The following is a 19,381-nucleotide window of genomic DNA, read 5'->3' on the forward strand; positions in this document are numbered from 1 at the left end:
CACAGCAAAGCGGTTTTGGTTATTGTTACAGGGCCAGATCAGTCAATCATCCAGACTGTTGCCCCTGCAACTGCCCCTCTTCAGGAACCACACGTTTGTCTGGCCTCTCAACAGATACCCCTTCGTTGTGGTTGCACCTACGGTACGGCCATCTGTATCGCTGAGGCACGCAAGTCTCCCCACCAGCGGCACGGTCCATGGTTCATGGGGGGAGACCTCCATAGCACAGCAAAAACTACTGTCACACAGTACTCTTAAAGGGGTACAATCACGTTCAGTCGAGTTGCAACTAGGCAGTGTTGATAGAGTAGGGTTGAAATGCCAGGGGGAGGCAGCAATGGCCACATTTGTCAAGAACGTCGCACTGTTCCTCATCGCACTGCCAACTGTCATTTTCGCCAGCGAAACAAAGTGCCGGTGGAACGGATGGTTTCACTGATGCGCTTTATGCGGCGCCAGTAGACTTCTTTGTGTCGATTCTGAGCGACAGTGTGTCTGATATGTTTCCCTCCGTCACTCATACGAAAACTGTGGGTTTTAAACGCCGGGTGTCACTGTTCTAACCTCCGTGACAGAGGCTTCAGAAAAATGGATGAAATGTCGGAAGAGGTAGTGCAGCGACGATCCCATCTTGTGACTCGTCCACGGTATGCGCTGGGCAGAATTGTGACGAAATTTGATGCAAATGTAACGCCAATAACCCATCTTACAGCTCACAGCTCACGCGAACTTCTGAGCTGTGTTTCTTTCTTTCTATCTTTTTTTTTTTTTCATGTTTTGACCCCTTGCTGTTTGAAACATCACCGAGCTGGAGGGTGAAGCAGCCGAAAACCACGCTTTTGCATCATTACAGAGGAAGGTTATAGGCACTTTTGGACCAAATTTAAAACTGCCGCAATGAGAGACAGTTATGGGGTTTCGAAAAAGTGAACCTTTAATTTCGTTGCGCAGTGTAGTTACGCAACTTCTGTACAGAGAATGCACGCGATCAGAATAGTTTAGATGTATACAGAAAGATATGCCGACAGACGGTATCCAACAGGAATGACACTTGAGCGAATGTGCCAGATATTGGCATTGGAAGGGAGTTGGCATACTCCGCTGAGGGTAAGGAGCAATTCTGCAAAGAGCAGAACGAACGAAACAGATGTTGTGGCAGCTGTTGCCAGAAATCCACATTTTTTTTTTAATGCACGGTGGCTGTTTCTTCGAAAGCACAGACAGCGCGCAGATCTCGCAACTGTGAAACACTATGCGTAATTCGAAGGGGGATGACTGCTATCAGCTGCAGCGGGACATTAAACGGAATCAGCGGCGACGAGCGAAAATGTGTACCGCATCAAGATTCGAAGCCGGGATCTCCTGCTTACTAGGCAGATGCGGTAATGTGTGCTGATCCCGGCGGAGGTTCGAGTCCTCCCTCGGGCATGGGTGTGTGTGTTTGTCCTTAGGATAATTTAGGTTAAGTAGTGTGTAAGCTTAGAAACTGATGACCTTAGCAGTTAAGTCTCATAAGATTTCACACAGATTTGAACATTTTGAACAGATGCGGTAACCACATCAAACACTCCTGCGTTCCGCAGTTCTCAACCGCGTTTTATAATATTATGCACCTATAACGACCTTCACGAACATAGCCACCTTAAAGTCATCTTACATCCCCACGGTACCGACATTTTTGTCATAATTTCAAATGTTAGTAAAAATTCCGAAAAAATCTAAGACATCTCTGTTTTAGTCTAGAACATGATGGACTACTTTCCAAAAGAAAATTCTTGCCACCTTCCATGAAAAATAGTAAAAAATAACGTTGCAAGAAATTTTGAAGCAACACTTTTTTTAATTCAACCAGTGGATAAAACAAAACAACTATCATATTTGGACTGAAAATAATATACTCACATTAAAAACTGTTTTGCTTCACCCCAGTTCCCAGAACTCTTGAAGATAGACGTTGACTGTCGATATTGTATCACAGACACAGTCCTTTTGACTGTTCAGAGATGCCACTACACACATCCAAAGATGTAAACATCCTTGCATGAGCAGCGCCTATTAGACGGAGGGGGTCCGACAGCCGATCAGTTCCAGTCATTCCAAGCACACGGCTCGTGTTCTCTGTACTTCAACAGTGCCTGTGTTCTCTTTACTTCAACCGAGCATAGACGGTCAATACCGCGGTTCGATCGCGTCCGCATTGTTACTTTGTGCCAGGAAGGACTCTCAACAAAGGAAGTGTCCAGGCGTCTCGGAGTGAACCAAAGCGATGTTGTTCGGACACGGAGAAGATACAGAGAGACAGCAACTGTCGATGACATGTCTCGGTCAGGCCGCCCAAGCGCTACTACTGCAGTGGATGACCGCTACCTACGGATTATGGCTCGCACGAACACTGATAGCAACGCCACCATGTTGAATAACGCTTTTCGTGCAGCCACAGGACGTCGTCTTACGACTCAAACTGTGCGCAATAGGCTGCATGATGCGCAACTTCACTCCCGACGTCCATGACGAGGTCCATCTTTGCAACCACGACACCATGCAGCGCGGTACAGACGGACCCAACAACATGATGCCGAATGGACTGCTCAAGATTGGCATCACGTTCTCTTCACCGATGAGTGTCGCATATGCCTTCAACCACACAATCGTTTAGGAGCAACCCAGTCAGGCTGAACGCCGTAGACATCGTGTCCAGTGAGTATAACAAGATGGAGGTTCCCTGCTGTTTGGGGTTGCATTATGTGGGGCCGACGTACGCCGCTGGTGGTCATGGAAGGCGCCGTAACGGCTGTACGGTAAGTGAATGCCATCCTCCGAACGATAGTGCAACCATATCGGCCGCATATTGGGGAGGCATTCATCTTCATGGACGAAAATTCGCGCCCACATCGTGCGCATCTTGTGAATGACTTCCTTCAGGCCGGTCGGTATGGCCGTGCGGTTCTAGGCGCTTCAGTCTGGAACCGCGTGACCGCTACGGTCGCAGGTTCGAATCCTGCCTCGGGCATGGATGTTTGTGATGTCCTTAGGTTAGTGAGGTTTAAGTAGTTCTAAGTTCTAGGGGACTGATCACCACCGATGTTAAGTCCCATAGTGCTCAGAGCCATTTGAACCAATTTTTTAACTTCCTTCAGGATAACCACATCGCTCCACTAGAGTGGCCAGCATGTTCTCCAGACATGAATCCTATCGAACATGCCTGGGATATTTCCAGAATGAGATTTTCACTCAGCAGCGGAGTGTGCGCTGATATGAAACTTCCTGGCAGATTAAAACTGTGTGCCCGACCGAGACTCGAACTCGGTACCTTTGCCTTTCGCGGGCAAGTGCTCTACCATCTGAGCTACCGAAGCACGACTCACGCCCGGTACTCACAGCTTTACTTCTGCCAGTATCTCGTCTCCTACCTGCCAAACTTTACAGAAGCTCTCCTACGAACATTGCAGGAGAGCTTCTGTAAAGTTTCGAAGGTAGGAGACGAGATACTGGCAGAAGTAAAGCTGTGAGTACAGGGCGTGAGTCGTGCTTCGGTAGCTCAGATGGTAGAGCATTTGCCCGCGAAAGGCAAAGGTCCCGAGTTCGAGTCTCGGTCGGGCACACAGTTTTAATCTGCCAGGAAGTTTCATGCCTGGGATAGATTTAAAAAGGCTGTGTATGGACGACGTGATCCACCAACCGCTCTGAGGGATCTACAGCGAATCGCCATTGAGGAGTGGGACAATCTGGGCCAACAGTGGCTAGATGAACTTGTGGACAGTATGCCACGACGAAGACAGGCATGCATCAATGCAATAGGAGTGCTACTGGGTATTAGATGTACCGAAGTGTACAGCAATCTGGACCACCACCTCAGCAGGTCTCGCTGTATGGTTTTACAGCATGCAGTGTGTGGTTTTTATGAGCAATAAAAAAGGGAGGAAACGAAGCTTATGTTGATCTCTATTCCAATTTTCTCTACAGGTTCTGGAACTTTTGGAACCGAGGTGATGCATAACTTTTTTTATATGTGTATGAACATGCGCAAATTTCACAGATGCATGTATCGTGAAAACATGAAAGTATTGCGACACAAAGAAAAATGGCGTAAGAAGTGTGAAACTGCTCGGCCTGAGTAAAGACAAATGTCGTCGCTGATGAATTTGCGATGTGTTGGGCCTTGTAGAAACTTCCTGCGAGAAAATTGTTAAGAAAGCTATACAGTTAATTTTGGTACCTACTATATGAGACATCATTGGCGTATCGTGTCAAGTATGAACGCATTTTATTGGCGCGAGACTCCCTGAGCTTCAGCGCGCGAATAACTGCATGCTGCTGCCAATATTTTAGTTCCGATGGCTCCCTTTAATAATTACGACCGAGAATATTCCCTATCCTTCGAAAATGTTTTATTTTCAACTCTTAACTGACCCTTCGTCGCCGACATACGCTATACAAAAATAACTGTAGGTATTTTCTAGCCGTTGCTTCGTTGTAGGCGAGCAGAATATATTTTTGCGTGTTGTTTTGTGAAACCCAGGTCTTATCGATGTATACACCTTTTCACACTATCTTGTGTTGTGGAGAAGGACATACGTTAACTTTAACCCTTTTACGCAAATATCTTCCAAGACTTAAATCATTAAAGACAATTGGTTCTTTGAACAGCATTCTGAAGGCCTGTGTTACGAGGTTTTATTATCCAGTTATATTATTTTTCCAGGTTTAGTGCAAGCTTAAAAATTCCGTTCTTACACATAACAATGTGATCGACATTGTGTTTACATTATTACATTGTTATCGTTGTTGCCACTATTCAAGCCTCGATTCTCCCGAAAAGTATCGTCCACCGTACTACATTCTTTCATAGCCGCATGAAGCGAACAAACATTTTTGCAAGGATAAAAGTAACAAACCGGTAAGTAAGACAGTTTACGAGTCTTACTTTCACAAACTGAATCTTGCTATAAAAGCACCAAAAAAGGACATTTGTCACACTTGGGACAGGTTTGAAAATGAACATCTCTGATGCAAAGGGGGGAAGATAAAGAGAAACTTGAGGAGTTAAAGCATCATCAATGATCTTGTTAATGCAGCTTACTGTCCAAAATCTAATGACAAGAATATGTCCGTAGTGGACAAGATAAACACCAAATGACACTGACTTTCAACATGGAGAATGTTTGCCCACTCCAAAAATGGACACTTCCATCGCATTTTACAAACGGCTTCTGTGGACATATAAGCTTACTGAAAATGACTGCAGTGATTCTCAGGCAGACTGTCACAAGTCGAGAAAGGACGTCGGAGGCAGAGGAGCAAAGCAAGTTGCATTCTGTGTTGCTAAACATCTACTTCGCCATCCTTCTCATGCGAAACATGTCACTTTGTATTCGAATACATTTCGTGGACAGAATAAGGCTGCTATGTGCTGAACAATGCTGTTAACTTGGAAAGATTGATCACAAATTCAGTTTGGCAGGACATACTCACATAGTGTCCGACACCGATCTCTCCTCAATAGAAAAAAAGAAAAAGAAGAGCAACGCTCCTATGGGCATGTGGTCAGCACAGCTCTCTCCCGATCGTACGTCAGTTTACGAGCCCAGAGCCACTACTTCTCAGTCAAATATCTCCTCAGTTTTCCCCACAAGAGCTGAGTGCATTCATCCCCTTGCCAACAGCGCTTGGCAGATAGGATGGTCACCCATCCAAGTGCTAGCTAACTACAATAGCGCTTAACTTCGGTAATTTTATGGGAACAGGTGTTACCACTGCGGAAAGCCCATTGGCGAAATGAAATGAAGGATATTGTAATATAACGCCATGGACACAAGAAAAATGAATTTCAACATTTGGTGAACATTTGTGATTGCATGTAACATTGTATAATGCACTTATATATCACTACAATTTCTGTTATTAATCAATTTATCAACTGGTCACACAGACAGCGCAACAACACTTCTTCAGGCTGTTACACTGTCAAAAATTTGGGTTCTCTAAGTGTAGTAGCATTCTGAAGCAGAGAACAGTCAGCAAGAAGCGTTCTGAATGGTGGGAACCTCTAACGATCAGTACCCGGGGGCCTGCGGCAAACTTACCGTCCTGTTACTGTAGTTCGTCTATTGGGGTTTGATAACATACTAATTTAGGTAGGTCACCAATTAATAATAAGATCGGTACATATGCAGCCTGAGGTACCGTCTCATAATGCCAGTATTAGCTGCTGAGCAAAAAAGTTTGACGACCAGTAACTAAGACTGTTTTTAACATTAAAAAAAATTATCTTTATTGGTGGGACTGAAATAAAGGGGACGCCAGATTTCTGAATGAGTCTGTTGTGTACATAGTTCTGCTTAGTCAGTGTGTACACAAGTTTCCCACTAGAGCACGCCCCGCTAAGCACAACAGCGCAGATGCAGCGCTCGTCCGTGTCCGCACTACGAGATGGCGCTGCCATAGAGACCGACCAAATTCTGCTTCCGCTGATCTGCGTATTAATATGTAACGCAGCCAATGAGATTGCTGCTTACGTAGAACCTTTTCTCCTCGTGGATCACACTTACGCAGTGATATATGAACGCGCGAGGTATTAGAACGAGTGTACAGACCTCCAATTGGTCAGTCTGCATTTGTCTGCACCAGTCTGTACCAGTCTGCATTAGTCTGTACGAGTTCTACATTTGACTGTACCAGTCTATAGTCAAGTTTCAGTCTGCACCTAATAAGATTACCGTATTCCAGTACATAGCCATGAAGATAAATGTATAGACACTTTTGTCAAGTATCAGAGATATATGTGAGAATAAGATTAACGTACCAATACCAAAGGAACTTCAGATTGTTAATTGTAAATAGTATCCAGAACCAAGTTAAGTAATTTTTGTGCTTGTTATTATTTTCATAAATGTGTGTGAAAGTTAATCAAGTTCTGTTTAAAGTTGGTTACCGTCAATCTGCGTGCAAGTGGTATTTCTATCGTCTGACCTAATGACAGAAGATAAACACGCCACGATAAGACCACGAGACATATTGGTGGCACTCGCCTACTTCGTTAGAGCGACAAGTCAAATAATCTGATGGTGTGTGTACTGAAGGTCTTACAGTATGCACACTACAGAGTCCCCGATCCTTTCGGGGATAGGGTCAGCATGAAACGGAATTAACAACTCAGTTCTAAAATTTAAAGCACACCAATAAGTAGCAGATGATTTTTGTATTGTACTCGTAAGGGAAGGGGGGGGGGGGGGCGGGCGTTGTTTGGGGGAGGAGACCAAACAGTGAGGCCTCATCGGATTAGGGAAGGATGGAAAAGGAAGTCGGCAGTGCCCTTTCATAGGAACCATCCCGGCATTTTCCTGGAGGTATTTAGGGAAATCACGGAAAACCTAAATCAGGATGGCCAGACGTGTGATTGAACCGTCGTCCTCCCGAGTGCGAGTCCAGTGTGCCAGCCAACCACTGCGCCACCTCGCCCGGTGTACTCGTACGTTTTCCCAGCTAACAGCAGAATTCAGGACAAAATTTAATTTGCTCAATAACACACAACTGGAATTTTTTTCCACTGTAACTGACACGCCTAACGAAATGTTTTGGTCACTACAATGCCACATCCTCTGTCTGCCACAGGAACGCCTACCCGGGCGCCCAAAGTATAGGTGACTCCTTCACCACGGACATCTCCAGCTACTTCACCACCAACAGGCGGTACGTCTACATCTACATCGACGGGCGCGGGTCTGGCTGCAAGGGTGACAGGACGCTCTTCTCCGTCTACCGGAGGCTGGGCACTGTCGAAGTGGAGGACCAGATCAGCGTCACCAAGTAAGGCCGCTGTCTTCTACTATTTACCTACTCGTATTGTATAGTTTTTTATTGTTTATTTCTTCTCACAATTACAATGACGGAAAAAAATTAAGAGCAAGAGGGAGTTGCGCGACGTAAACGAAAGTTGGTAGGCGTGATTCAACATCTGAAAGATGACGTTATAATAATATGTTTACTTTTGTGTATTAACATACAGCTATAATCAGCGGGCCCGGGTTCGATTCCCGGCTGACTCGGATTTTCTCCGCTCAGGGACTAGGTGTTGTGCAGTCTTCATCATTTCATCCCCATCCGGCGCGCAGGTCGCCCATGTGGCGCTGAATGTAATAAGACCTGCACCATGGCGGCCGGATCTGCCTCGCAAGGGCTCTCCAGGCCAATGACGCCAAGCGCTCATTTCCATTCCATATATTAGGGCAATAGACATAACTAGTTATTGTAGTGGTTTTGAATACCTTTACTGGTCAGGACTTTTACGCCGACTGTGTTCGACTGTTCAGTCGGGAATTGCTTTGCAGAGAGAGTAAATGACTATTGAAAATATAATTGTTTTTGGATAGCTCAACATGAATTTCCTAAGAGACCAAAGTTTATCATGCATTTACCAGTAGAATAAGGTGCAGAGAAAATATTTCGCCGTATGCAACTTCCGTCCGATTTCGACCTAACAATTCGTGACTGTGAACCATCAAACTTTGCAGAAACATAAAAGAAAATTAAATACGTATGGACATGAAGTTATGAGACATAGATTCGATACTAAATAATTAGTCCATACACAAGTTCCATTTAACTTTGAATTTATGGCAGTCAGTAGATAACGAACTAACATCCTTCGACATTTCCAGATACACGTCGCACAATATAGCTTCTCACATAATTTTACTGCTATGCAGTATGGCACTTTCACATTACACTAATATATTTTTAAACAATAATAATCCGGTGGCAAGACATGCGTGTCCGACGCAAATTACAAGAGACGAAGAGTGAGTAACTGTTCATCGAGAATATCTCGTACATCAAAAGACTGCGTAAAAAATGTTCTCCTTCTGTCCGCCTTTCGCGCAGCGGCTTTCAAAGTCAATAGCTCACAGCATCTCTGACGGCGCTTCCACAGTAAACACGTCACGTCACAGGACGTTCGTTTTTTTTTCATTCTCGCAACGTTATTTGCTAACTACAGCTGTTGCCTAGCGACTGCTCGCTTAGTGAACGATTTAAAATAGTAGGGCAATCACATAATGTTACATTGCCTTCCATTGGTATCTTGGAAATCAAGATTACCGAGATTCACATGTCACCATTGACATTATGGGATGGAGTACTTTACGGATTTACATGGGTTAAACATAGTATTTCTGTCATTTGACTATTAGGATTGCACAAATATGGTGATCTCTCATTCTGAGACAAAAGACAATTTTTAAGGTAAAAATACACAGTGAAAATTAAAAAAACTAAGTAAATCTACAAAATTTACAATTGAGATTATACATTATGCTCATTATATTGCATTTTACAGAGTTCGTAAGGACCATCTTTGTGGCCTTAAGTTATTGTCCAGAGCTCATAGGCTCTTTGCTCCTGAAAGAAAACACATAAACATTCATGTTTTTATACACATATACTTCTCACACATGGATTTCTTACACCTGTCCATCTTCCATTGCTCACTAGTTGTCATGATTTTTACGCTTTCATTACTTGTGTATTTGACAGGTAAGTTAAAATTGATTCTTCTCCAGGTCGGCGAGTCTCGCTCGGACGTTAGGTGCGAACTATATATAACCATAAATACTATAAAAATACTATACTATACTATATAATACTATACTATAAAAATACTATAAATACTATAAATACCTATTAGTCAAAGAACTAAGTTTAAATCTAATATTAGAACTTGGGATTCATTGGAATCTGACTTTGTCACTATTCGCGTAGGGTTTGGCTGTTCGCATTTCATTCACGGGTTTATGTATCATGTATATTTCCATTTCTGTTACTTTGTTAGTAACCACCTTAACATTTCGCTTTACATTATTCATCATCTTTCTCTAAGACTAATTACGCTTTCGATTCAGTCACAATACATTAGTTTCTCCGATTTGCTAGCGATTATATATTTTTTGGATTTATTTGAATCGTTCTTTCTGTTCATTAGATTCATTTAAGTTATCACTGTCATTTCGACAAAAATTTCCTTTTTACTAGGTGCGAGGATCAATCAGTCACACTTGATCGCCCTCTCACTTGAGTACAAAACACCATTCAAGAAAATATTCAAATTCCTTATCGCGATCGCAGTTCGCGTCTCGGATTTACATTAGAAGAAAAAGTAAAGACATTTCAAAACTATCTTTCCCGGCTTCTTACACGCGTTTCCTTTTGAAAATCGTTTTTAAAACCAGCCTTCCACGTCAACCGCATTTCTCAATCTGTTACGTCAAGTTAGGATATTTACGCAAATTCAGAAGAAAGACAGATATAATAGTATATAGAAGAAGAAATATAGCAAAGCACTCCTTGTTCCTTATGACTTAGAAATTAATTTTTCTTTCCGTCGTATGCCGGCCGGAGTGGCCGAGCGGTTCTAGGCGCTACAGTCTGGAACCTCGAGACCGCTACAGTCGCAGGTTCGAATCCTGCCTCGGGCATGGGTGTGTGTGATGTCCTTAGGTTAGTTAGGTTTAAGTAGTTCTAAGTTCTAGGGGACTGATGACCTCATTAGTTAAGTCACATAGTGCTCAGAGCCATTTTTTTCCGTCGTATGTCTACGTACGCGCTGTAATTAAGAACTACCTGCTTTGTTTTACTGGTGGTTTTATTGTCATCTTATTCTCGCTTTGACGCGTGCTTGCGTTGCGGTCCATTGACCTCTATATATGACCTTAAGTCATCATTCCTTTCTCCTTGTCACTTACGCTCTTATGCTTGGTATTTTATTTCACTTACGGATTTAAATGTATTTGACCTGTGTATTGAATTACAATTAATGCTACCTACCTGAAGGATAGCGCTTTCGTTGTCATGTTGGTACTTACAAGTAACTCACATGCTTCGTAAGCTCGTAAGCATTACGTTATTCTAATGCAGAGATGAACTTGTTCCAGATTTCTGTGTACATTAGAACTTAATTTAGACATCGCTGGCTTAGAAACTAGTTACTTATTTTCCTTTTTAGTGGCATCATGAACCATTATTTGTCAAGCGACCCTTGTCCTTGACGAAAATAAATTTCCTTTTTCGATCATTGCTCCTTAAACTTAAAAAAAATTTCTTACTTACTACGTTTTATTTTCATTTCTTTACCATTTCATATCGCAGAAGCCGGCTTGTTAGGCACATCCTTCGCTTTATATTTCATTTTTCTCTCATAAATATTATATGTTTAAAACTAAATCTTAAAACTTGAGTTCTCGGAGTTGATCACTTTCTTTGCCAAACAAGAATATTTTATCAGCTTGTCTGTACATAAATTATGGCTCAAGATAACATATTTTAAATTCTCTGCTGTATAGTAAGACAGGCTCACTGTCGAAGTCAGTTTAGTTTTCACTCAGTTACTAGCGGCTAACCTTCTCTTGCCATTATAAAGTTTTCTCTTCACTTGTTTTGCAGCATGATACTTCTTAAGATCAGACTGATGGTATAATCCTTTTATTTTTCCATTTGCGGGATCAGAAATCAGATAACAACCTGTGTGCGGTATACGAAGGATTTCGTAAGGTCCCTCAAAAATACTTTGCCATTCTCGATTTTTGTGTGAGAGCAACGATAGTTTAGGGTGCGTTTTTAGCAAGACCTTTTCGCCTACTTTATAGGTTGACACCTTATTAATATGTTTGTCATATGCCTTCTTGCGTAAATTGGCTTGGGTGCTCAATGTTGTTAGAGCTTGTCTTGTTCTGGCGTCTAAACTAGCGCTTGTGTTACACTTAGGAATTGAATTGATCCATTCATTTTTCTCTCGGTCAGGAGACATCAACTCACTCGGAGTGAAACTAGTAAACAGGTGCGGTAGATTATTCACTATTTCCTCGAAAGGTGACAAAGTAAACCTAGCGAGTCTGCTGATTTGTTACATACGTCCGAATGAAACGATTAAACTCCTTGAAGACTCGCTTAGTCGGGTTCGACTAGGGCCCAAATTTTGAGATACGGATTTGCCTAATTTGATGACGAGCAAGGAAAAGTCTCCATCTTTTGCAAACAAAGTTAGACCCGTTGTCTGAGAGAATTGATTCAGGTCTCCCGAATCTAGGAAAGTAGTCACGTTCTAAACGATTAATGATTGGTTGAGTGTTTGCAGATCTCATAGCGTACAATTTCAAATGTTTGGTAAATAGATCGCTGACAGCTACAAGGTACCTTAGGCCTCCACGACCTCGTGGGAGCGGTCCTGCCAAATCTATGCCTAGCATTTGTCTAGGTTTCTCTGTGATGATAGGATTCAAAGGCAGTATATTCGAAAGATTAAAGAGTTTTGCCTTTTGACAAAAGCTTGTGAATTCTGCTATGAAGGTTAGAGATGTAGCAGTACTTTGCAATTTTACGCTTACACTTTTCTGGACCAAAGTGTCCCGATGAAATATGTGTATACCAGAGTAAATGTTCTACAAATTCTTGAGGAATGCATACTAGCCAATTTTATGATGACAATGATGTTTGGTGGAAAAGAACTTGATTATACAATTTGTAATATTTGCAATGCGATAGGTAGGATTAGTTTCGAGGATCTGTTTTACACCTCTCCATTTTGGATCAGTTTCCTGCAATTGAACAATCTGGTTACAAAGATCAAGAAAATATTTGCGATGTATTGGATCCTTCATCAAAAGAATTCTGTAATTTGACATTTGTTCCAAAAGTTCAGTACTGTCAGAAGAGCCTTCAGGCATGCGAGATAGAGAATCTGCAATAATGTTATCTTTGTCTTTTATATAGATTATTTCGAAATCATATTCCTACAAGAAAAGACACTACCTCGTTAAGCGAGGATGTAGGAGTTTACACGTCAAAAGAAAACTAAGAGCCTGATGATCAGAATAAATCTCTTGAAAGCCCAAACTACTGCAACAGCTTCCAATTCAGTAATAGAGTAGGATCGTTCAGCTCCTGTAAGAACCCTACAAGCAAAACTAATTACTCTGATTTCTTGTTTTCTATTGGCTTCATGGGTCTGGAAGAGACATGTGCCTAATCTCTGCAAACTTGCGTCAGATGGCACACAAATATCCTGTTCTATATCTGGATGACGAAGAATGTTGCTATTTAACTAAGCTTCTTTGATATCGAGAAATGCCTTTTGACAGTCGTCAGTCCAATTCCACCGAGTATTTTTCTTTAACAATTTCAAAAAATGAGGGTTGTTCATCACTTGCTTTGGTAAGAATCTTCTGAAGAACGAAGTGAGTCTGAGATAACCTGTAAGTTGTCGTTTTGAAGATGGGATAGGAAAAATTTTAATTGCGCTTAGTTTAGCCGGATCAAGACGGATTCCGTCAGATGAAATGACGTGTCCTAAGAATTCCCAGGATTTGGTAGCAATTAAAAGATCATCAGCCTAGAGAGTGACTTCATCAAGAAGATATGGACCAAGAACATGGTCTGGGGCAGAGATGAATACTCCAGAACTAACTCAATCCAAAAGGGCCGGCCGGTGTGGCCGTGCGGTTCTAGGAGCTTCAGTCTGGAACCGCGTGACCGCTACGGTCGCAGGTTCGAGTCCTGCCTTGGGCATGGATGTGTGTGATGTCCTTAGGTTGGTTAGGTTTAAGTAGTTCTAACTTCTAGGGGACTGATGACCACAGATGTTAAGTCCCATAGTGCTCAGAGCCATTTGAACCATTTTTCAATCCAAAAGGCATGACGAGAAATTCATAAGATCTGCCGGTGAAGGTAAATGCCGAATACTTTCGTGAGTTAGGATTTAGTCTCACTTGCCAATATGACATCTTCAAATCAATGCTACTCAAACATTTAATTGCATAAAATCTCTGCAGGTGTTCTTCTATCGCTTCAGGTCTCGTTCGTACTGGTACAACAATTTTATTTGTTTCGCGCGTCAAGTACAAGTCGTACTGTGTTATCCTGTTTCAAAACCGTCAAGGGGCTTCTATATGGCGAATTAGAATACTCTATGACTTTCCAGCTAAGCATCTCCTTAATTTCATTGCGAACTGCTTCCCTTCATGCATACGGTATGGGGTATGTCGTCTGTTAGTTTGGTGCGGCACCACTTCCATAGTATATTGTTGTTGTTGTTGTTGTGGTCTTCAGTCCCGAAACTGGTTTGAAGCAGCTCTCCATGCTACTCTATCCTGTGCAAGCTTCTTCATCTCCCAATACCTACTGCAACATACATCCTTCCGAATCTGCTTAGCGTATTCATCTCTTAGACTCCCTCTACGATTTTTACCCTCTACGCTGCCCTCCAATACTAAATTGGTGATCCCTTGATGCCTCAGAACATGTCCTACCAACCGATCCCTTCTTCTAGTCAAGTTGTGTCACAAACTTCTCTTCTCCCCAATCCTATTCAACACCTCCTCATTATGTGATCTACCCATCTAATCTTCAGAATTCTTCTGTAGCACCACATTTCGAAAGCTTCTATTTTCTTCTTGTCTAAACTATTTATCGTCCATGTTTCACTTCCATACATGGCTACACTCCATACAAATACTTTCAGAAACGACTTCCTGACACTTAAATCTATACTCGATGTTAACAAATTTCTCTTCTTCAGAAACGCTTTCCCTCCCATTGCCAATCTACATTTTATATCCTCTCTACTTCGACCATCATCAGTTATTTTGCTCTCCAAATAGGGTTGGGTTGTTTGGGGAAGGAGACCAGACAGCGAGGTCATCGGTCTCATCGGATTAGGGAAGAATGGGGAAGGAAGTCGGCCGTGCCCTTTCAAAGGAACCATACCGGCATTTGCCTGGAGCGATTTAGGGAAATCACGGAAAACCTAAAGCAGGATAGCCGGACGCGGGATTGAACCGTCGTCCTCCCGAATGCGAGTCCAGTGTCTAACCACTGCACCACCTCGCTCGGTGCTCCCCAAATAGCAAAACTCCTTTATTTCTTTGTCTCATTTCCTAATCTAATCCCCTCAGCATCACCCGACTTAATTCGACTACATTCCGTTATCCTCGTTTTGCTTTTGTTGATGTTCATCTTATATCCTACTTTCAAGACACTATCCATTCCGTTCAACTGCCCTTCCAAATCCTTTGCTGTCTCTGACAGAATTACAATGTCATCTGCGAACCTCAAAGTTTTTATTTCTTCTCCATGGATTTTAATACCTACTCCGAATTTTTATTTTGTTTCCTTCACTGCTTGCTCAATATACAGATTGAATAACATCGGGGAGAGGCTACAACCCTGTCTCACTCCCTTTCCAACCACTGCTTCCCTTTCATGCCCCTCAACTCTTATAACTGCCATTTGGGTTCTATACAAATTGTAAATAGCCTTTCGCTCCCTGTATTTTATCCCAGCCACCTTCAGAATTTGAAAGAGAGTATTCCAGTCAACATTGTCCAAAGCTTTCTCTAAGTCTACAAATGCTGGAAACGTAGGTTTGTCTTTCCTTAATCTAGCTTCTAAGATAAGTCGTAGGGTCAGTATTGCCTCACGTGTTCCCATATTTCTACGGAATCCAAACTGATCTTCCCCTAGGTCGGCTTCTACTAGTTTTTCCATTCGTCTGTAAAGAATTCGCGTTAGTATTTTGCAGCCGTGACTTATTAAGCTGATAGTTCGGTAATTTTCACACCTGTCAACGCTTGCCTTCTATGGGATTGGAATTGTTATATTCTTCTTGAAGTCTGAGGGTATTTCGCCTGTCTCATACATCTTGCTCACCAGATGGTAGAGTTTTGTCAGGACTGGCTCTGCCAAGGCAGTCAGTAGTTCTAATGGAATGTTGTCTACTCCCGGGGCCTTGTTTCGACTGTCAAACTCTTCACGCAGTATCATATCTCCCATTTCATCTTCATCCACATCCTCTTCCATTTCCATAATATTGTCCTCAAGTACATCGCCCTTGTATAGACCCTCTATATACTCCGTCCACCTTTCTGCTTTCCCTTCTTTGGTTAGAACTGGGTTTCCATCTGAGCTCTTAATATTCATACAAGTGGTTCTCTTTTCTCCAAAGGTCTCTTTAATTTTCCTGTACGCAGTATCTATCTTACCCCTAGTGAGATAAGCCTCTGCATCCTTACATTTATCCTCTAGCCATCCCTGCTTAACCGTTTTGCACTTCCTGTCGATCTCATTTTTGAGACGTTTGTATTCCTTTCTGCCTGCTTCATTTACTGCATTTTCATATTTTCTCCTTTCATCAATTAAATTCAATATTTCTTCTGTTACCCAAGGATTTCTACTAGTCCTCGTCTTTTTTTTACCTACTTGATCCTCTGCTGCCTTCACTACTTCATCCCTCAGAGCTATCCATTCTTCTTCTACTGTATTTCTTTCCCCCATTCCTGCCATTTGTTCCCTTACGCTCTCCCTGAAACTCTGTACAACCTCTGGTTCTTTCAGTTTATCCAGGTCCCATCTCCTTAAATTCCCACCTTTTTGCAGATTCTTCAGTTTTAATCTACAGTTCATAACCAATAGATTGTGGTCAGAGTCCACATCTGCCCCTGGAAATGTCTTACAATTTAAAACCTGGTTCCTAAATCTCTGTCTTACCATTATATAATCTATCTGATACCTTTTAGTATCTCCAGGGTTCTTCCATGTATACAACCTTCTTTCATGATTCTTGAACCAAGTGTTAGCTATGATTAAGTTGTGCTCTGTGCAAAATTCTACCAGGCGGCTTCTTCTTTCATTTCTTAGCCCCAATCCATATTCAGCTACTACGTTTCCTTCTCTCCCTTTTCCTACTACCGAATTCCAGTCACCCATGACTATTAAATTTTCGGCTCCCTTCACTATCTGAATAATTTCTTTCACTTCGTCATACATTTCTTCAATTTCTTCGTCATCTGCAGAGCTAGTTGGCATATAAACTTGTACTACTGTAGTAGGCGTGGGCTTCGTGTCTATCTTGGCCACAATAATGCGTTCACTATGCTGTTTGTAGTAGCTTACCCGTACTCCTATTTTTTTTATTCATTATTAAACCTACTCCTGCATTACCCCTATTTGACTTTATATTTATAACCCTGTATTCTCCTGACCAAAAGTCTTGTTCCTCCTGCCACCGAACTTCACTAATTCCCACTATATCTAACTTTAACCTATCCATTTCCCTTTTCAAAATTTTCTAACCTACCTGCCCGATTAAGGGATCTGACATTCCACGCTCCGATCCGTAGAACGCCAGTTTTCTTTCTCCTGATAACGACGTCCTCCTGAGTAGTGTCTGCTGTACTAACAGTCCTTTATAATACCAGGTCGTTTGTAAAGCGCTTCGATATATTGTGACAACAAATTGAATGATTCCTGTCGCTGAGGTTCGGATAACTCTGTTGCTTCTGAGGTCTTATTGGTTATTTCCTGCGGAGAGGATAAGTCACTGACTGTTATTATATCATTAAATGTATCACAGTTTCGATAGAACAAATTGAAATGATTACGACAAGGAGGTCTTCTGCCTATTCTTTGTAACCTAATGCTATTACAAGTGCCAAAGTGTTTTACTCTTTCTTTCACCAACATCAGGGGCCGGCCGTTGTTGCCGAGCGGCTCTAGGCGCTTCAGGCTGCAACCGCGTGACCGCTACGAGGCAGGTTCGAATCCTGCCCTGGGGCAAGGATGTGTGTCATGTCCTTAGGTTAGTTAGGTTTAAGTAGTTCTAAATTCTAGGGGACTGATGACCTCAGATGTTAAGTCCCATAGTGCTCAGAGATATTTGAACCATCTGAACTAACTCCAGTGGTATTTCTGTCTGCTGTACTAACAGTGTGCAAACGCCAGTATAAAGGTCTATTCGGGCTCTATATCGTATTAGGAAATCCGTTCCCAAGAGACATGGCACTGCCAAATTCTTGACAACGATGGGTTTGATGGGTATTCATTGAATCTCCATTGGTACCAAGGAAGAATGCCAGTGTGCACTCGGTGTGCGTGCCGGGGGGTCTCGTCCGTAATGTGGAGGAGGCCCTTCCGGCAGCTATTGAACGCACTGGGTGTGACCGGCTGCAGATAGTAGCACATGTCGGAACGAATGACGCCTGCCGCTTGGGTTCTGAGGCCATCCTTGGTTCCTTCCGGCGGCTGGCTGATTTGGTGAAGACAACCAGCATCGCACGCGGAGTGCAAGCTGAGCTTAATATCTGCAGCATAGTGCCCAGAGTCGATCGCGGTCCTCTGGTTTGGAGCCGTGTGGAGGGTCTAAACCAGAGGCTCAGACGACTCTGCGACTATAATGGTTGCAAATTCATCGACCTCCGTTATTGGGTGGAGAACTGTAGGGCCCCCCTAGACAGGTCAGGCGTGCACTACACACCGGAAGCAGCTACTAGGGTAGCAGAGTACGTGTGGCGTGCACACGGGGGTTTTTTAGGTTAGAGGGACCCCCCCTTGGGCGAAACGATAAAATACCTGACGGCGTACCAGAGAGAACATCAGCATCGTTGATAAAGAACGTCCGTCCTCAGAGACCAAAAACAGGAAAAGTTAACGTAATATTGGTAAACTGCAGGAGTATCCAGGGCAAGGTTCCTGAATTAGTATCGCTTATTGAAGGAAATAGTGCGCATATAGTATTAGGAACGGAAAGTTGGTTAAAACCGGAAGTGAACAGTAACGAAATCCTAGACACAGAATGGAATATATACCGCAAGGATAGGATAAACGCCAATGGTGGAGGAGTATTTATAGCAGTAAAGAATTCAATAATATCCAGTGAAGTTATTAGCGAATGCGAATGTGAAATAATCTGGGTTAAGTTAAGTATCAAAGGTGGGTCAGATATGATAGTCGGATGCTTCTATAGACCACCTGCATCAGCAACCGTAGTAGTTGAGCGCCTCAGAGAGAACCTGCAGAACGTCGTGAAGAAGTTTCGTGATCATACTATTGTAATAGGGGGAGACTTCAATCTACCAGGTATAGAATGGGATAGTCACACAATCAGAACTGGAGCCAGGGACAGAGACTCTTGTGACATTATCCTGACTGCCTTGTCCGAGAATTACTTCGAGCAGATAGTTAGAGAACCAACTCGTGAAGCTAACGTTTTAGACCTCATAGCAACAAATAGACCGGAACTTTTCGACTCCGTGAATGTAGAAGAGGGTATCAGTGATCATAAGTCAGTGGTTGCATCAATGACTACAAGTGTAATAAGAAGTGCCAAGAAAGGAAGGAAAATATATTTGCTTAACAAGAGTGATAGGGCACAAATCGCAGAATATCTGAGTGACCACCATCAAACGTTCATTTCTGAGGAAGAGGATGTGGAACAAAAATGGAAAAAATTCAGAAACATCGTCCAGTACGCCTTAGATAAGTTCGTACCGACTAAGGTCCAAAGCGAGGGGAAAGATCCACCGTGGTATAACAATCATGTACGAAAGGTACTACGGAAACA

The 19,381-nt window shown here is 42.6% G+C and overlaps 1 protein-coding gene across 4 annotated transcripts in view; it reads left to right on the forward strand.

Moving 5' to 3' along the window:
* LOC126263720 (venom dipeptidyl peptidase 4-like) overlaps window positions 1-19,381 on the forward strand; it is a 358,865-nt gene that overhangs the window by 273,798 nt on the left and 65,686 nt on the right. For all 4 annotated transcript variants that reach the window (XM_049960872.1, XM_049960874.1, XM_049960871.1 and 1 more), the window contains one exon: window positions 7,612-7,806. In XM_049960872.1, coding sequence (XP_049816829.1) covers window positions 7,612-7,806 — 195 coding nt within the window. The remainder of the gene's footprint in view (window positions 1-7,611; window positions 7,807-19,381) is intronic.

The sequence above is a fragment of the Schistocerca nitens genome, chromosome 6 (assembly GCF_023898315.1).
Source record: "Schistocerca nitens isolate TAMUIC-IGC-003100 chromosome 6, iqSchNite1.1, whole genome shotgun sequence".
Taxonomy (NCBI): Eukaryota; Metazoa; Arthropoda; class Insecta; order Orthoptera; family Acrididae; genus Schistocerca; species Schistocerca nitens.